This window comes from Geospiza fortis, unplaced genomic scaffold (assembly GCF_000277835.1).
Source record: "Geospiza fortis unplaced genomic scaffold, GeoFor_1.0 scaffold53, whole genome shotgun sequence".
Taxonomy (NCBI): Eukaryota; Metazoa; Chordata; class Aves; order Passeriformes; family Thraupidae; genus Geospiza; species Geospiza fortis.
The window spans coordinates 10,799,539-10,818,499 of record NW_005054305.1 but is presented as its reverse complement, the minus strand read 5'-3'; the positions used below and the strand labels follow the sequence as shown (position 1 = coordinate 10,818,499).

General features: G+C 38.9%; 1 protein-coding gene across 2 annotated transcripts; it reads left to right on the top strand.

The window, feature by feature from the left end:
* The first annotated feature begins 3,338 nt into the window (after positions 1–3,338).
* On the top strand, positions 3,339–9,711 carry SDR16C5 (short chain dehydrogenase/reductase family 16C member 5). Of its 2 annotated transcripts, XM_005418325.2 has the most exons (6): positions 3,339–3,659; positions 6,178–6,309; positions 7,295–7,394; positions 8,172–8,316; positions 8,882–9,007; positions 9,583–9,711. In XM_005418325.2, the coding sequence occupies exons 1-6, from the start codon at positions 3,339–3,341 to the stop codon at positions 9,674–9,676; spliced, it is 918 nt and encodes a 305-aa protein (XP_005418382.1). In that variant the 3' UTR covers positions 9,677–9,711. The 2 variants fall into 2 exon arrangements, with proteins under 2 accessions (XP_005418382.1, XP_030922427.1); XM_031066567.1 differs by lacking the exon at positions 6,178–6,309.
* Positions 9,712–18,961: the final 9,250 nt, after the last annotated feature.

Sequence of the window (18,961 nt, the reverse complement as noted above, 5' to 3'; positions counted from 1 at the left end):
AGGGTAGGGTAGGGTAGGGTAGGGTAGGGTGTGCGGGCACTCGGTGGGAGGACCGAGGGCTGTGGGCAGCCGGGCGCTGCGGGGCAGCGGTGCGTCCTGGGGAGGCGGCCTGAGGAGGGCGGTGAGCTGAGCACTGCAGCTGCACGCTGCTTGTGGGCTTTCTTATGGTGCTGGTTGGGTTGGTAGTCGCGCTGTGCCAAGCCAGAGTAAGGTTATCCAGCATCCCCCGGGGGCTGAGGAGTTTACTGCTGCGCTTGGGCAGCCTTAGCTACAGGACTGCTTTACTTCTGTGGGATCGCAACTCTCCCGGTACAGTGAGAAAAATGCATCCTTGCCAAACGCCGCTCAGGTGATTGCGTGATCAACCTTTAGTCCTTCGACTAGCAAGGGTGGTGTGTGTTCAGCTGCCACTCTCAAACCTGGCCCTGTCAGGTCTGCAAGAGCTGTCGGTGGTGATCATTGACATGTACCAACAAGCCTTTGCTGGCCAAGTTATCTGCACTTGAAATCTGTCTGATAAAATGTGGCAGCAGCTTTCTGGCCACAGAGAGAAACAACTTTCCCAGGCATTGTCCTGGGGAAAAGTCTGTGAGAAGATCAGAGAAAAGAATGAGAAACAATTCTTACCTTCACTTGCTGCACCTGTTGTTGTGAACATGTGGAATGTGTTGTGGAGATTTGTTTACCAAAGGGTGGTTTCTTAATTAGCCAATGGTGATGGTGTTTGGATTGGTGGACCAATTAGGTCCAGGTGTATCGCAACTGTCTATAAAAGCAATGGGTTTCTTAATAATTGTATATATAATAAAGAGATTGATCAGCCTTCTGAATATCATGGAGTCAATGCTAATTATTACCCAGCTGGGGGCCTGCGACCACAATAAAACATTGTAGAACATCTGATATTTCTCGACTGCTTAAAAGCCCTCCACACTTATGTCTCTGTGGACATAGGCATACTAAAAAAACAATACAAGGCATCAGAAGTGATTTGAGATTTTTATATGTGCCAAAGGCCCCCTTGGTTAATTAACTTGTAAATACATCCCTGCTCACTTTAGTTGACAAGCCAAAATCGGCCAGGTGAGTGGCAAATTTAATTGTCTGTATGGATATGCTTGGTTACAGTAGCTGGTTTAATTAGCAGTACTGATGCATTGAGTGAGATTGGAGGCCCAGTCAAATTTGGGTTAGGGGATAGATGTGTCTGTGGAAATTAAGCATCTTGTTGAAGGATGCAGAGTTGGTCTTCTAATAGGAAATATCCTGTGGTCTGCATGTATAAACAACTCTGCTTCCTTAAGTGAAAGGTATACTTTTCTGAAAGATCTCATGTGCCTCTGACCTATATAAGATTAATTCTTACTTAAAGAATTACTGTCATAAATTTTCAGCTGAGTTGAAATTGTGTATTGCCTCTGAAGGCAATTACCTTACTTGACACTTGGTTTTCCATAGGGATTAACTTTAACATATTTATCTATGCCAGAGATACCAGTCTCCTTTCATCCAAATGGAGGGTTTTATGTTAAGTGCATTAAATTAGTGCAAACAAGTTAACTTCAGAAGCTGAATTTATTTTAGAGGCTTGTTTCTTCTGTTTTAGACTCAACAAAGAACTTGGGTTTCCAAAAGCTTGCACTTTTTTATGTGCATGAGATTTAATAACATTTTTCCTTTATAACTCTGTTTTTGCTTAGAACTGTAACATCTGCATAGATAAGAGAGCCTATTACAGGAGATGCTAATATTGGCTCTAGAAAAATGTTTCAGTGCTGTTTTGGTATTTGTTTCACTTCTTACTGAGTTACTGCCTCTGTGCACATTTTTTCACATTTTAATGAGAATGAAGAATAGAAAGTACTCAATTGAAAGCATTCATCCCATGCCTTTGCCAGAAAGAACTTCTTTTTCTGCCACTATGTCTGTGGCAAATGTTTTTTCTGTTATCAGAACAGTTTTAAGATGTTCCAATGTTTCTGCCAGAAAACTTTCTGAAATAACTAGCTCTGCTCTAGCAGAGGCCTGTTTCTTTTCAAGACTGGCCTAGTTTCCTGTGTAGAAAACCTGAGATTTGTGGTAACACGTGTATATTCACATGCTCAATTTCATGAACTTTGCTCAGAGTAGCAGAGACCTAAGTTACTTATCTCCTGGCACTTGTCAAACATGATTACCTTACACATGGATAGCAAAGTTAACCAGGAGATGTAATCAGGCTGGGTATGTCTAAAGGTTACTAAAGGTGCTAAATGTCTGAAACTGCTAAAGGTTGAAGTGTAGGTGCCAGCATACTCTACCTTTAGCTGAGAAAGAAGATGTTATTGCTTCATAATGTTGTTAGTCAAAGATTAAAACCTGTTTTAAGCAAGGATTAATTTCTTGCACAGCTTTTGTATGCTGGAAAATGAAATAACATTCCTCCAAGGACTTAAAGGCCTGCTTGGTGTTGGCTTTACTGGGATATGTACAGACTGTGAGGTTAAACATGTACCTGAGATGGTATGATTCAAGTCTATGACATTTGCTTAATGCGGGGAGGTGAAGAGAAGAAACTCAACAGCTTTGCAGTGCATTCTCAAAGAGCTGTGTTCAACTGCAGAAGCAGGCTCTCCTCAATAATGGTACTACAGGTAGCTGAAAAGTCAGTAGTGACACACAAGTATTTACCTAGTGTGCTTTGGAGATTTACAAGCATATTGTCTTCTGAAGCTCCTTATACTCATGTTTTTTCAGCATAATTGGGACTGTGACTTGTTCTGCATATGATTTCATGGTGACAGGGAGTGCCTACGAAGCAAAAAACATTATGGTCCTAAAAGGAGAATTTTTCCTGACCTATAGTACTAGTGTGTGAGCACTGAAGTTCTTTGATCAAACCATAAGTTTTGATTTGTAATTGTCATGCATTTCTGTTTGAGATGCTCAGTGGGCAGATTTTTATTAGTAGTAGTAGTATGTATTTATTTATTTTAGATTTTTGTCCACATCCTGTCAGAGCAGAGAATGAAACCCATGGCATGAGGGATGGGGAATTTCTAATGCAGATGAGGGCAGGTGTTTCCTATTGCTGCTGAATGGTAAATGAATTGTAAACTGCATCCTAGAGGAAAGTGGAAGCAGCCTGAAGATGAGATAGAAACAGGACAAAGGGATTAGATATGCAGGTGTATGCCTATATATTTCTTTGAAACAATACTCAAAAGCAGGGTAGAGAATGTTTAGAATGGATCTGAAAATGTTTTTACAATATTGATGTTTGCTTTTTCTCTATGGTTTACCCTATTGGTAAATGTTTTGGGTTTTTTTAATCAGGTTTCTGAAGAAATAGCTTGAAGATGAACTTCTTCCTGGAAACGTTAAAAGTGATTGTACTTCTTGTTTACTACTTCCTGGAGTCACTGGTGTTCTTGGTTGTTCCTGTACGGAAGAAGAATGTTAGTGGTGAAATTGTATTAATAACAGGAGCGGGAAGTGGCATTGGAAGACTCTTAGCAGTGAAGTTTGCCAGCCTTGGAGCCACGGTGGTCCTCTGGGATATTAATCAAGAGGGGCTCAACTGCACAGTAGGACTGGCCAAGGAGAAAGGAGCAGGAAGAGTACACTCTTATGTCTGTGACTGTAGCAAAAGACAGGAGATCTACAGAGTAGCTGACCAGGTAAAGTATATTTGTGGCTTTGACATTATTCCAAGATGAGTGCAAGCATGGGTGTAAGATGCATGTAAGTTTTCTAGTGGATTCAAAGCAAGAGATTAAAGTTAATTCATTCTGAATGTATTTCTTCCTATCTATTTCAAGAATTCTTGTTTTTAGGGTTGACTTGTGTATCTCTATTGCTTAAAAAATAAAAAGAGCTGGCTCTTTTTTTCAGTAGCTCATTTTAACTGAGTAGCTTCTTATTTATTCATTCAATGACCGAGCAGGCACTTAATCGTGAAGTGTGGAAAATCAATTTCTTGAAGCTAAAGCAGTATTTCAAGTTCTGGCAGCCTTTTACCAAAAGACCATACATTGTAAAAAGGATTATCTGCTTAGGCAATTTTCAAATAATTCCATTGCTGTGAAGAGATTTTGGCAGACTTACTTTATCTGAATTAATAAATGTATCTTGATGTCTTAAATATTTCTTTCTTTCATTTCTGAAGAGCTTTGTAAATATAGCATGTGGTTAAATAATTTGGGCAGACTAGCAGTATCGCCAAAAGCTAAAATTGTTAAACAGTTTCAAGTCTAAGAACCTGTTCTCATTCACTTAAAATTTGCTAAGCTTAACTGTTGAACTAAGAGATTTCCATAGCAAGTCTTGCCTGGGGATGATTTTTTTAACAAAAAGTTCAGCTGTCTTCAAGAACATCTTTTGGTTGAAATAATGTTTTGGTGCTTTTTAAGAAGCTCTAGCCTTCTGTCTTTTTCTATCTGTGCAAAAATGACTATGATAGGCTTTCTGATACATGAAGCTTGTGTATGAATTGCAGCTTGTTAGAGGCTGGTGCTATTGGTTTTGTATTCCAGTAATGCTGATCAGCTTTGGTCTCCCTTGCAGCTGTTATACCAGCTGAGCTGGACATCTGCTGTCCTTGCAACTGGAGTGTGGGACAATGGCACTGGGGGAATTTGAAGAATGCACTTGAAGCTGGAGGAAGAATATTGTAGTGTGAAGGATACTGGAATGAAGCAGATGAAAATTAACCTTTAGGTTTGAGAACTTGAATTGAGGGCTAGCACTCTGGGCCCATGGAGAAAAGCAGTGGCTGAGTCATGCTGGTGAAATTTGAAAAAGAGAGCTGGGTGTAGATATGTGTGACATGGGTTCAGAATGATGCAAACAGAGCTTGCAGGAACAAAGAAGTTGCAGTAGGGTCCAGTGTGTGGTCCCTCACTTAAAACCTTCTGTCAGCAGTTCAGCAACTGTCAGATTCACTAATAATCCTCATGCTAATCTGCATAGAAGAAAACACCTTACTACCGTTATTTCAGAAATGTCGTGTCCTGCTGATGATGTAGAATTATCCGATCTTATCAGTATAGGTGGTGCTTGGTGCCACTGCTTAATTCATGCAGCGTAGTAGACTTTGGTTCTTAGTGTTCGTATCTTTGGAAGATATGACCGCATTGTTCCAGGTTCTTTTTCCTCTTCTGGTGACTCAGCTTTATGCAGGCTTGGAGTTTTGCAAGACTATGGTGAACTAAATTTATGCTGGTAGGGCAGGATATGTTTGAAAGTTTTGCTCCCAATAAAACAGTTTTATAGCCAAAATGAAATGTATGTGGATCTTTAATATGTGCTTCATCATCCACACAGAGACAGCATGAAAAAGTTGCTTCAGTAGGAAGAAAACCAAAAGGCTCTGCATGTATGAGGTCATTGTTTCTTTCCCGTACCAACAGGATAAAGGACAGCCTTTTGGCTATCAAAAACTATAGCTTAAAATTTATTTCTAATGTCTCTGTTCCAGAAGTACCCAACTCCTAAAAAAATAGACAAGATTAGAGCAATTTTAAGGAATATGAGTAAATTAAGCTAGAATAAAGGATAGGTGATAAATTATTCTTTAATTCTTCACTGTGTTACCCATTTCATTTTTCCCAGGTAGCTCAGATCAATGACTTGTATTTCAAATTCTGTATTAAATATTTTCATTCTCCTTTGGAGAGCTGACATAATATCTTGCAATCAACTGACCTACACTTGTTCCCTCAAATGGGTCTGTTCATGAAGGCTCTCAGTCTGGAGCTAAAATGAAAACTGTACCTCCTCTTACTGAGTTTAATGTATACGTATTATTTTTTAGCCAACTTAATTTCTGGGGTAAAGTGTACCAGATTCTAGTCCAGAATTGCTCTTTTGTTTTAAGATGTGTTTACTGTAGAAAAATACTTGTTGTATTAGTTAAGCTTTCTGCATTAAAGTCTTATCTTGAACACTTGTCCTCGGAAACAGAGGTGCTGAAAGCAGAAGCTTGTGTGAGCTTTGAGCTCCACAAATCTGAAGAAAATCTATTTAAGAGCTCACATTTAAAAAGGCATCAGGTGAGACTGCAAGAACCTGAGGTGTTTGGATCCATAACAAGTTCAACTTATTTAAATGTGTAATATTTCTGTTAAGTTTTCATAAATAATACTTGGAAAGAATGTTTGGATTTATTGCACACTCTCTTGATGCTTTTTGTTTTAGGTTAAAAAAGAAGTTGGCGATGTCAGCATCTTGATCAACAATGCTGGTGTTGTAATTGGGAAGAGATTTCTTGATTGTCCAGATTCACTTGTAGAAAAAACCATGGAAGTGAACACAATGGCACACTTCTGGGTAAAACCTGTATTTTGCAAATACATACTAAGACATAATTTTAATGTGTTTTCAATGTATTTGGCCTTTTAGAATTGAGGAAAACATATAGACCTCTTTGGAAGTTCAGTCAGAAATTATACAAGAAATTATTTATTTGCTCTGGAGTGGGTAAATTTTTTTTTAAAGCATGGAAGAATGGATTCTTTGGGAATCTCTAGTGTAGGCAGGTGGAAGCACTTCACATTTAAAATTCTCTTAAGAACTGAAGTATACCATCTGCTAAATTCTGAGGCTAGTCATAAGTTAGTGTCTCATTATTAACTGACATGAAGCAGGCCCACATTAATAGTTGCTGCTCTGAGAAATATTCACTTCTACTTCAGTTCTTCTGTTCTGTTAGTGTTCTAGTTGTTCTGTGGCTGTGATAATTCCAGTAAGAAACATCACATGTTCTGATAATCCTCTTGATAATAAGTGAAGCTTTTGTCCAGAATGAGTAACCTGCTGTGCTTTTCTTCCTTTCAGTGAAGGCTGGTCACCTATATGGTGTTTCAGTCATAAAGAATTGTATAAAAATATTCAATCATGTTTCAGTTTATTTAGAAATAAATTTAATCACAAAGATTTAATTAATCTAATGGAAGGAAAACATGAAATTAAAATCTTTGCCATTTCACAAAATTTGCAGTGAGCACTTTAATTCTCATTTGAAAGAAACTTCATGACTAGATTAAGCCATATATTTAGCTTTCATCAAGTTAGCATCTGTCTTGGGTAGTACTGGTAGGGTAGGAACTTGCCATTTAAATAGTTGAAGATTAGAGTTCAAACAACATGCGGTTCAAGCTCCACATACATACACACATCCTTTCCATAATGGAAGGGGGAAAGCTTTTTTGAATTGTTGGGAGAATTTCTCTAAAACCATCAAACACCTTCAAAATATTATGGTGTGTAGCTTACTTAGTAAAATGTTACATTGCAGCTCTGATTTACTTTGCAGACTTACAAAGCGTTCCTCCCAGCAATGATTGCCGCTAACCATGGACACTTGGTTAGTATAGCAAGTGTTGCAGGACTGTGTGGAGTCAGTCAGGCTTCAGGTAGTGTATTAAAGTGGATTAAAGCTAATATTAATTGAAGTAATTACTTTGATTTTAAACTGTGCCATCAATATCCATGGGGGGAAAAACCTAACTTGTTTTGAAATTCTGGATCTTTCCATATAGTTAAAGCAAGTAGTCAGACTTTCAAAACAGCTGACTTTAAACAGACCATTTCTTCACAAAGCATTTTCCAGAAGCTCAGCAGTGCTGTGAAACAGGTTTTTCTGCCAAGGCAGAAGGATCTGGAAACCATATAGAGCTTTGGAAGCTGAGAATCTCAATGTTGTTAAAATTTACTTGCAGGTTTCTGATAGGGGAGAGGCCGCTTTAGATTTAGAGGGAGCTCAGAAGGCATTTCTGGAATATGTATACAAAGAGGGCGGAGTATGAAATAAGGTGACATAGCAGTAAAAGAAATGCAGCTCCAAGAGAGCTTCAAGTTGAAACCACATTAGAGAGTCTTGAAAATGTGAGTTTGAGGCATAATAAGTGGGTGCATGGATTTAAAGAAAAAATGGTATGAAAAAATAATTTCATTTACCATTGTTCGTTAGAGAGTGAAAAAATGGTAGCAGAGATGTAATGAGAAACTCTGTCTGCCAGTCTAGAACAACAGTTGATTCAGGAGAGAAAAGAAAAGGAATGAATCCAATCAAAAGCAAATTTTAACCTAATCCTGAAAACCATTCCTATTCTGATGTGGTTTAGTATTAGACAGTAAAGTTTAATTTTTAAATTTAAATATTTAACTGCAGTTAATGTTTTATTTTACAGATTACAGTGCAAGTAAATTTGCAGCAATTGGTTTGGCAGAGTCAATTGATATGGAGATGAGAAATCTGAGAAAGACTGGTGTTAAAACCACAATTGTGTGTCCTTTTGTCGTAAACACGGGATTGTTTGATGGTGTTAAATCCAAGTAAGTAAACTCTTGTGAGGTTTTTATGAAACTTGCATTTTTAGCATGTTATAAATCCCTATTTCCTTTATGAAAATCATGAGCCAGGCTTTTTTCTGCTTGTATTATTTTTAAGGCTTCAGATGGGTGTTATCCAGTGACTGGTCAACTCAAAAAGCCTAGGTACTTTAGTATTCATTTAAGCTGAAATGTGAAACATAATTGGTGTCCTTTCCTTTGCAGAAGTCAAATGCTCCATTTGTCCTCTCTGGTTTCTAAACCCCCATTCTCCTCCTGAAATTGATGGTATAGCTTTGCTCAGTATGCATGTATAATGACAAAGTTTGGGAGCCAAATTAAAGTCTGATGTGTCTTAATATGAGGTCTCTGGTTTTGTCTTATGAGAGGTCATATGGGGGGAAATAATCATGTCCACTCACTCTAACATACTGAAGATTCTGTTGTTCATAGGACTTGTGGTATTTATTTCTTTTTTTAGTTGAATAACTGTAAAATTGAGACTTTTTCGAAGAAAATGTGAATCCAAAGCAATTTGTATTATAGCAATAAATATTCTCTTTTTCAGGTGGCCACGTATGCTTCCTATTCTGGATCCAGAGTATGTGGTCGAGAGGATAATCAGTGCTGTTCGGCAGAACCAAGAAATTGTGCTTATACCACGCATCCTTTATTTTTTACTTTTTTTTAAAAGGTGAGTTATGTTTCTCTTCCCCTCTCTCTTTTCTGTTTGGGGATGCTTAAAGTATAAAAGAAGCTTCTACTTGCTGGTTTGAATTTTCATTTAGTTATGCACGTTTTTGGAAGGGTTTTGTTTGTTTGTTTGTTTCTGTGGGTTCAGTCTACCCTTGGGCCATAGAACAATGGCAGCAATGTCTAACTGTGCCTTGCTGACTCCACTGGGCTGCAGTTTTACTGGGGGCTGTAGAGACCGCCTGCTTCTCCATAACTGCGTGTCAGAGAATTATTGGTTGGAAAAGACCTCTAAGATCACTGAGTTCAACTGCAAATCCATCTGGTGTCTTGCTCTAGCATTTGGGCACTTTTGACTCTGTTGCAAGCCAGGCTGGAATACTGATCTATCTATAACTCAGGCTGTCAAATGAGTGTAAAGGATATTTTGAGAGGACCAGTGGGTCTGTATTCTAAAGAGTATACTGCCTTTACCAGTTTTAGCTAGGTTAACCTAATTCTCTGATAAAACTGCACAACTCTTCTGATATCTTTTTGTTTATTTTTGTTTTCTTCTTCTATGTCCCTACCTTACAGCTTCCTACCAGTGAAAGCAACAGTTCTCCTTTTAGACTACTTTGGACTCATTGTTATCATGAATACCTTCAAAGGTAGACCAAAGAAGGAGTGAAAAAGCACAAAATTCAGAGACCAGCAGCTCTAAAGTGGGTATTGAAGTTAGTTAAAGGTGGTGGTGGGAAAAGTTTGCTTCACTAACAGCTGTGAACTTTGGGTGCCTCATTTCTCAATGGTAACAAGATTTTTAAGAGTTGCTTTTTAACTGGCTCTTAATCAACAGCTTTCATCTGAACTATTGTTTATGAATTGTATTCTTTTCACCTCATTATGAAAATACATTAATTGAACTTACTTGCTTTGGTTTATAATGCCTTAAAAGGGATCCTGCATCACAAACCAATAATTGGCAACTTTGGGGGGAAGAAAAGACCAAGAAACCACATGTATTTAGCAGGTAGCCAGAAAAGCCTGTAGTGGATCTGGCTTCTTGCTGCCATTCAGTGAACCATGAGGATGAGCTGTACTGCTGATGCCATTACCATTCCCTGGTAAGCTGAGGAATTCAAGAATTTCCTCAAACAACAGATTCTAACTCTTACAAATGAAAGTTTTGGGAAATAAAAATATACACTGTGTTGGTGAAAAAAACAATTACATTTATTAATTTTTGGAGGTGTGATCTCTCAACTCATAGATGACAATGGGTGTTGGGACAGGGATAGGGAAGGATATGTAAATTAAGCATTTGTGCTGCTAATCTACTTTGTGCCTAATTTATTTTAAAAGCTATACTATGACTGCAACTTTGTAACGGAAGTCTTTGTATCTTTTAAGTACAGTATTTTAAGAACTATTTTAAATTGTCATCTCCTAAGAAGAATAAATTTGTATTCATAAAGCATGAGACTACCAGTCTAGGTGGGCTATTCAATGCCTCATCGAAAGAGACAATGAACTACTAAAAGCAAGGGTGTTGTGTTGTATAATAGGGGTTTCTCTTGGGATTGCTTCAGAGAGGAATGATGTTGGCAGAACTGAATGGTATCATTACAGCCATCCTTTGAGTAACAGCATAATGTTTTGCTTCTCTGAGTTGGGTGACAGGTTGTCTTGTGTTTACAGAGAGTTGGTTTACTTTCCCTTTACTCTTAGGACTGTCCATTTATTTTGAGCATATGCTGTGGAGGCGTTGCCCTTTTTGACAATGGATGCTTAGAAAGCTACCTTGACTTTCTGTAATCCAAAACAAGAAAAAGGAAGTTTATGTGTACATCACTTCTGTACATGCTAAGTCCACTTCATCTCACAGTTCTCTGCTAGCAGTTGGTATAGCAATTGGAACAGTATGGACAAAAGGGGGACTTTTTTAATGGGGAGTCTTTTTTTCTTACAACCATGGCCTAGAAACTACCTTCATTTCCCTTGTCTATACAAATAGTAAGGTTTATTAGCAGGGAAAGGTTCACATAGAACTACTTTACTACTGATGAGCAAGAAACACTGAGTAAAACAAGTGTGTTAAAAATCACCTTACCTTTATGATGTATTGATGAGAGCTAGAATTCAGACTGATGGAGAAGAGATTTGTTTCAATCTCCTTTCAGATCTTCAGCTTCTCTTCCTCAAAATTTTTACTCATTTTACAATATACCTCAGGAAACAGAAGTTAACCAAGTAAAAAAGAGATTGGATTGCACATTGAGACATACACACATTGCAGTGGTCACAAATTCTACCACTAATAACTATGTGGTGTATCTGCGTCTTCAGTCTCCTCTCCTTTTTATACTAACAGAGCATACTTTTCTCTCCTGGCTATGAAGTACTAGATATGCAGAGTTCTGGAGCAAAGGGGAAAAGTGACCTCTGCATATGAACACTATGAGTATCAAACTCCAGCTCTAGTGAGAGCAAGTAGCATTTCATTGTTAATGTCTTTGTGAACATCATCTGCCGAGGAAAATTAGAAGCAGTAAGTCTGGCAGTAGGATTTGGGGATTTTCAGCAGGTTAATGTTTGTCAAAGACCTAGGAGGATTTTACCTGAAAATCTGTGCCAGATAAATACATCTCCAAGGAATTTTCCTGCAGAATCAGTGAAAAGGACTTGTGCTCAATTAAGTTTTGTATATCTCTAAGGTTGAAAACTCTACAACCTCTCTGGGTAACCTGTTCTAGTGTTTGTTCATGTTCTGTTTAAAAACAGATAAATAAAAATTATGTGTAAATTGAATGTACTTTATTTCATGTCCTTTCAGAGGATACCACTAAGAGTCTGAGTTTCTGTTTCACACCTTCCTTTTAGGTACTTATACATATTGGGGCTCAGCCTTTTCTCAAGACTAAGCAGTCCCAGAAATCTCAACCTCTCCTTGTATGGCAGGTGCTCCAGTATCTTAATTATCTTTGCAGCCCTTCACTGGACTCACTGAGTATATGCAAAAACTAGTTTATGAGCATATTCGTATCTGTTAGAGACCAATTTCTATACTAGACTGAGCATGCATAATATGTCATACAGAGCTTCAGTAGAAAATCTCTGCTTGCTAGCTGTCCTAGTAGGAGTACACAAATAATGGCTTTTATATAAGCGTGCTGCTACCACATTAAATATTGTGGTCACTGGTAAATTACATCATGTACCTGGAGGATAACAGCCTATCCTGTGGTGGTTTTTATCTCCTATGATGGCATGACAGATGTGGAGCTGTATCCTGGAGGTCAAACAGCAACATCCTTCCCCTGTGTTCAGGAGGTTGCTTGGAGTGAGTGTTTGGATCTTCAACTGAGATATAAATGTCTTAAGATAAAAGATGGCTTACTTCCAGCATAACAATGATCTTGACTGATTACTTTTCTGATGCCAAAAAAGAGTCTTTCCTTCTGCTCTTGGCAAGAAAACTCATGGAAGGATCACTGTGACAGCCAAACAAGAAGATAAAACTTGAAAAGGAAGAGTATTTCATTTGTGACAGCATAATGTCTGACTGCTGGACAATATATCAGGCAGCTCCCACAAAAGAATTGGGGGTTTCATGGCCATTGCCTGAAATTTTAAATAGTCTCTCCCCAAAAATGACTGTCCCAAATTTGACTAGGATGGTTGCATTAGCCTAATAGTAATGTTTATGGTGATTCAAAAGCAATCCATGGTATTTTGTTGCCCGCTGTATTTCTTTTCCATGTGGGATCATATTCCTGTGGTAGCAGACATCATGCTGTCCCCTAATGCTTCAAAACATGGAGAACATAGTGCCAAGAAAAATTAACTTGATTAAATCCTCTGAACAAGATTGAGAAGGAAGGCAAACAAAAAACCAGCAGCTGAGATACAAGCTCTGTTTTTATTTTATGAATTTGGAATTCATACCCAGGAGCTCTGTGCACCTGCTTGGAATCTGGTGTTCGTGGTGGTCTGGTTTCATTTTAGGAAGGAGCCAAGCAGGTACCTCTTCTCTGGTAACTTTCCTTAGGACAGTTGATCTTCCAAAGACACCAGTGTGGACTGGTGTTTTAGCAAACTGCTGTTTGCTAAGCAGCAGTTCAAAGCCATAGGCTTTGTAAAATAAGCATTTCAACAAAATAACTTGGCTTCTCTCTCTGACTTTTTCTTTGCTGTGACAATCAAAAGAAATTACTTTGGATCCACAGTTACCAGATATTTTAGGAAAATGCAGGATTACTGTCTCTCAGGTGACACTTTAAAATGTGTTGTCAATGCCTCGGTAGGTGGGGCAGCACTACAAGCAGAGATTTTTGTCCACTCACTGCATTATGCACTTTCTCTCTAGTCTTAGGTGTCTCCAGCTTGATGATATTTTCTCTGCCTTTCAAAGTCTCCAAGCTAACAGCCTGAAGTTCTGTGAGAACTTCACAGATAGCCTGTGGCCTATGGCTGAGGAAAACATAGCTCTGCCTAGGGAAGAGAAGTGGAAAAAAATCCCACCTTCTTCCTTTGCCCTTGGCAGTATCATGCTAGGGAGATGAGTGCCCTCAGGATTGCGACAGAGATGTTCAAGACAAAGATGTGACAAGGACAGAAGTTCTCTGCCAAGGTGCTCTGTGTTGTTGCATCTGCTGGGTGGTTACTGCTTGATTAAAACAAACCTTGGTTCTTGGTACAGCTGTGTTGAGAAATTTCACACTTATCCAAGGTCAGGCATAACTACATCTAAGGAAACATTGTTCTGTAGGACTTGTAGTGGAGTAGTCTTCCACAATCCCTGCCCAGGAAGGAAGAACCCTAAGACATACTGTTACACTTTTGCCTCTCCACCTCTTGGGGTCCAGAGGCAGCAGCCCTGGCTTTGGCAGAGAAAAAAGGATCAACAGAGTCAGAACACGAGCAGCAGCAGCAATCCTGTCAGCACATGCAGCCAACAACAATTACAGAGGTTCTTGCTGAACAAGTTTGGCCTGTTGGTACCAGGAACTTCATGCCTAGAAGGTACCATGGTCTAGGCTACCTGGGTGATGGTGCAGTCCCCCTGGGCAGGTATCTGCATCACCTCTGTTAACTGTATTGCTGTAAAGGCAGCTTGCTCGGAGATTAATGCAAGGTGATATATGATAGCTGAGGAATCTGTTGAGCATGTGGTCTTTAATTATTGTTCCCCAGAAATGGGAATTCTTGTTGGAAGGTAACATGGAAGGTCTTCTCTATATTAATTCTAGAAAACACGCTTTGCATTATTTATTGTCTGCGTATTTCTGTCATGATAATGATGATTAACCCTGAAGCACACTCACACAATGCACCATGCACAGCTGATAAAGTTACAAAACTGATTTGAATCATGCTACAGTTATTGCAGAATGTCCTACCTGTGTTCTGGGGAGCTTCTAACAAATTAAGAGAAAGCTGTCAATTCCAAGTAATCACACCAAGGGTGTTGTATCCAGAAGGATCAAATATCACTAGAAGAGCCAGGTGAGGTGCTTGTTTGCAGTGTTTCCTTTGGGAAGTATGTAATTTCTACCCTCTAGTATTTAGTAGGTCTCTAACAGAGGTTGGGAGTAATTGACAGCATACATAGTTGAAATTTCTGTGTTAAAATTTCCTAAAAAAAGGAATACAAAGTTAATTCCACCAAAAGGAAAATAAAAATACTTGAAGCAGGCAGAGCCTGCTGTAGCAATTATCTCTACTGGCAGCAAGGGGTAGAAATCTGTTTCCAACCTTGCTCCTGAGCCAAGGGCTTGGAAGACAGCTATGAAACTAGTTCGTTCAACCTTTATTTTTTTCCACGTTGACGATGAAATGTCTGACTGCCCTCTTTCATATCCATAGATAATTTTATCTACAATGACATTTATTACAACATTTTAGGGATTAAGGATTGGTCCTTAGCATTCAGATAATTGAAAAAACAAAGTATCTTTGCTTTTAATTTTTGTGTGGTTGTAACTCTGCCTGTCTAAATGGGTCAGGTTTTCAGCTCCCATTCAAAGGGGAGAGAGCACTTAAACAATCGCTTCACATTTAAGAAATAATGTCCTGACATCTGCTTTTTCCTAGATTTGGAACGAGGCAGCTAGATTTGTTGGAAAAGAACCACAGTATCCAAAGTGGAAAACCCCCTTAGAAAAGAAGACTGGAGGAGGGATAAAAAAAGTGAGGAACTTTAATTCTCCAGTTCAAATGGGAATCCACTAAATATGTGGAAAATGCAAGAAAAGAGGGAAGGGTGATATTGGTGATATTGTTGATAAGTAATTCGTTGGTATATGGTCTCAGTAGGGGTAGGTTTGCATTGTGTCTCACAAACAAGGTATTTTGTAAAAAGGATAAGCACTTCGGAAGAGTGGAATATAGGATATATATATATGAACATACACATATATATATTCACACTTCAATTATACATATATGAAGTATAATGTTTAGATTTTGTTTTGATTCTGCATACACAGAGGTATAAAGAGGCAGACAGGAAGGTTTCTAAGCCTTTTAAAAGTCTTTTCAACTAGTTTTTGCAATTTAGTATACTGTAGCAGGTTTGAGATTTACATCTGAAGCCAGATAGTGACTTGTCTGTCAGATTAAATAATCTCTTATCACAAGCATTTTATGGAGTAGCGCCCCTGACTGCTAGGAACCTAGACTAAGGAGACAGTGGGATGTTCACAGCATTTATTTTTATTCAGCCAGCCACAAGCCTAGCCATTTTAACATTATTTTTCAGAACATGGCATGTAAACAATGGATTTTTCACATCCACAGGAAGAGCTGTTGCGTTATTTCCAGTGTGAAGGCCTGTCCTGTATTATTCTTTTCTATATATATGCTTTTTTGTTTTGTTGTATTACAGCAGAAAAAGCCACAAAGACATACCCAGAATATCTACCTGTGTTCTTCACCTGAGTTATAGATTGATTTGTTTAGAGGTTTTTTTCTTTTTAATAGTGTTGTCTTAAAATCCAGAAAGTAGCAGTGGAAGTCCAAGGAGATCAAGAGAACAAGGTAATGGATAAGTTCAGGGTTCACCCCAATTCTTTTTCTGAGGGTTTTGAAGGAGACAGAGTAGAGCAATAAATTATGCCTTTGCAACCAAATACAAATTCTCATAACTATGTTGAAGCATGTGAGCTTGCCACTCTGAAATCCAGGAAATCAACCGAAGGAAATCTACAATGTCCATTCTTACCTTCCTGCGTGTAAATCATTAGAGCTTCTATGGTGGCTAATGAAGTTCAGGATTCATTACGGCTTCACCCCTGTGTATTCCATTAAACCTGTTTTGGGAGACATTCTGCCATAGGACTGGTCTCCAGATTTTATACCCCTACTAATATTTTTTAGGATATTTTCACATCAATAGATGCATTAATCTTTTAAACTGTAAACAAAATATAATCGGAATAAAGAATGAATTGAGGAAGGGACTTAGAAAATGTGGTAACTAAAATAGTCTTTTCCAGAGACTGGGGTCAAAGTGTGCTAAAAGCTTGTGATTTTTCCTGAATGAGAAAGTAAGTATCCTTTTCCTTTCCCCACTGTAAGCAGGCAAGAATTTTTTGCTTTTTTTGGGATGCATTGATAATATCTGCTAATTAGGGGCAGAATGGCCCTGCATCTTTCATCAAGCAAATAGTCAGGGCACTGTGTCAATAGTGACTTAGTAGCACTTCAGGATTTCTGGAAATTCCTTGGCTTTCATCCTATTGCCACTCCCTAGCTGGACTGTAATGAGACTTGGATGGAAAATTTTAAGAACCTTTGTATTTTGCCTGCATGGAGAAAGGACTGCTATAAATTGACTACTGTTACTTTGGATATTTTTAGAGATTAGCAAAATTGATTGATTGTAACTGGACTATAGTCTCTTAAAGTAATTGTCTCTTAACAAAAGTAATTGTCTTAGAAGAAAAAGATAAATACCTATAAACTTGCACACACATATGTTATGCTTAACTTTAGATTACAGTTAACGTAATGGTAAATAGCTTCAGTGGTATGGAGACTTCCAACATTTAAGTGGCTAATGGTTTGAAAAGAAATTGAAGTAGAAAGACAGAACAAAGGCAAATCACAGTCAGTACAATGCTGATAATAATTGTTTGTATTTAAGATTTGTGTATGCTGTGATGCAACTAAGCACACATAACTTAGCAGTGGCTTTCCACTGAGGCTGGAATGGGATTAAAGTAGGCAGCACTTAGAGAGGTGTGTGCACCCTTGCATTTGCTTTTCTGCATATATATGGATATTTGCATTCTGCATGAGGTGATGTTTTGGATCACTAGTTCTGTGTATAAGAACCTCAAATAGCACCAAGTCCAATGTCTGCTATTTCAGACAATAAACTATTTTTTAACATTACTAATGTGGAATCCTCATGGGCAAATACGTGAAGGAATGTCTTTGAGTAAATCCCCGATCTGTTTTTCAAACAATATGCTTGTCATAAAATTAGTTTGAAGGCTTATTGAGAGATTATATGAGCAAACCTGGCTTATATTGGGATTCTGCCACATCCTTGGATCTTCCTCCACAAAAATGTTAGTAACATCAGACTTGTTCCAAAAATAAGAATTTATAGCAATAGACTTGTTTGTTTACCTTGGTCCTGCAGGTAATGAACCCTCTGGCTTTGCCACAATGAGAAGTTACACAGATATGTAACTTCAAATAACCCTTTTTGGCTCTGTTTTCTCCACCCTACATGACAGGGAATTTAACCATCATTGTGCAGTCGTTGGTTTGAAAGAGGGTTTTGGTTCAGAAGATGCTGACAAAGATGATGATATGAAATATCTGTTGGGAAAGAGTGACCGGGATAACCAGCTAAACAGGAGCCATGACACTGCTGTTCTTCACATGCTGGTTCTTCCTTAGGGCCACAAGAGAGGCTTGTGGATGATGTCCTCACAATGTCTGCTCATCAGCAGGGGAAGTTGGTGCTGCTGTTGCTGAGATCAGGCTGCTGGCATATACACTACTACTATACACTGTACACTACTACTGCCTGTACAGGCTGGGCAGAGTGTCCAGAGAGCAGCCTGGTGGAAAATGACCTGGAGGTGCTGGGCAACAGCATCTGACCATGAGCCAGCGTGTGCCCAGGTGGCCAAGGAGGCCAGTGGCATCCTGTATCAGCAATAGTGTGGCCAGCAGGAGCAGGGCAGTGATTGTCCCCATGTACCCAGCACTGGTGAGGCCATGCCTTGAGTCCTGTGTTCAGTTCTTGGCCCCTTAGATCAGGAGGGACATTTTGGTTCTGGAGCATTTCCAGAGAAAGGCAACAAAGCCAGTGAAGGGTCTGGAGCACAAGTCTGGTGAGGAGTGGCTGAGGGAGCTGGGGCTATTTAGCCTGGAGCAAAGGGGGCTCTGGTGGGGCCTTATCACTCTCTGCAATTACCTGAAAGGAGCAAGGTGGAGAGTTGGCCTCTTCTCCCAGGTAACAAATGTCAGGATGAGAGCACACAGCCTTAAGCTGTGCCAGGGGAGGTTCAGGCTGAACATCAGGAGGAACTTTTTCATACAAAGGGTTGTTAAGCATTGAATGCCCAGGGAGGGGATAGAGTCACCATCCCTGGCAGTGTTTAAAGAAAGACTGGATGTGACAGTACCATGGTCTAGTTGACATAGTGGTGTTTGGTCATAGGTTGGATTCAATGACCTCAGAGGTCTTTTCCAAGCTAAAAGATTCTGTGATTCTTTGACTATTAAGGTGAAGAAGATACCAACACTGAATAAAATAGTCAAAAAGGCACATTGTTTGCATAAGTTAAAAATTATTGTAATAAACTAACATTGGTTTGTATCATCTCTCAAACAGTCTCATTTGTAAAAGACATTTAGACTTGCCACATAGTGACAATAAGTTTTCCATGTTTTTCTCCTGAGCAGCTGGTTGGACATGTAGGGACATAGAGCCTGGCAGTTTTCCATGTGT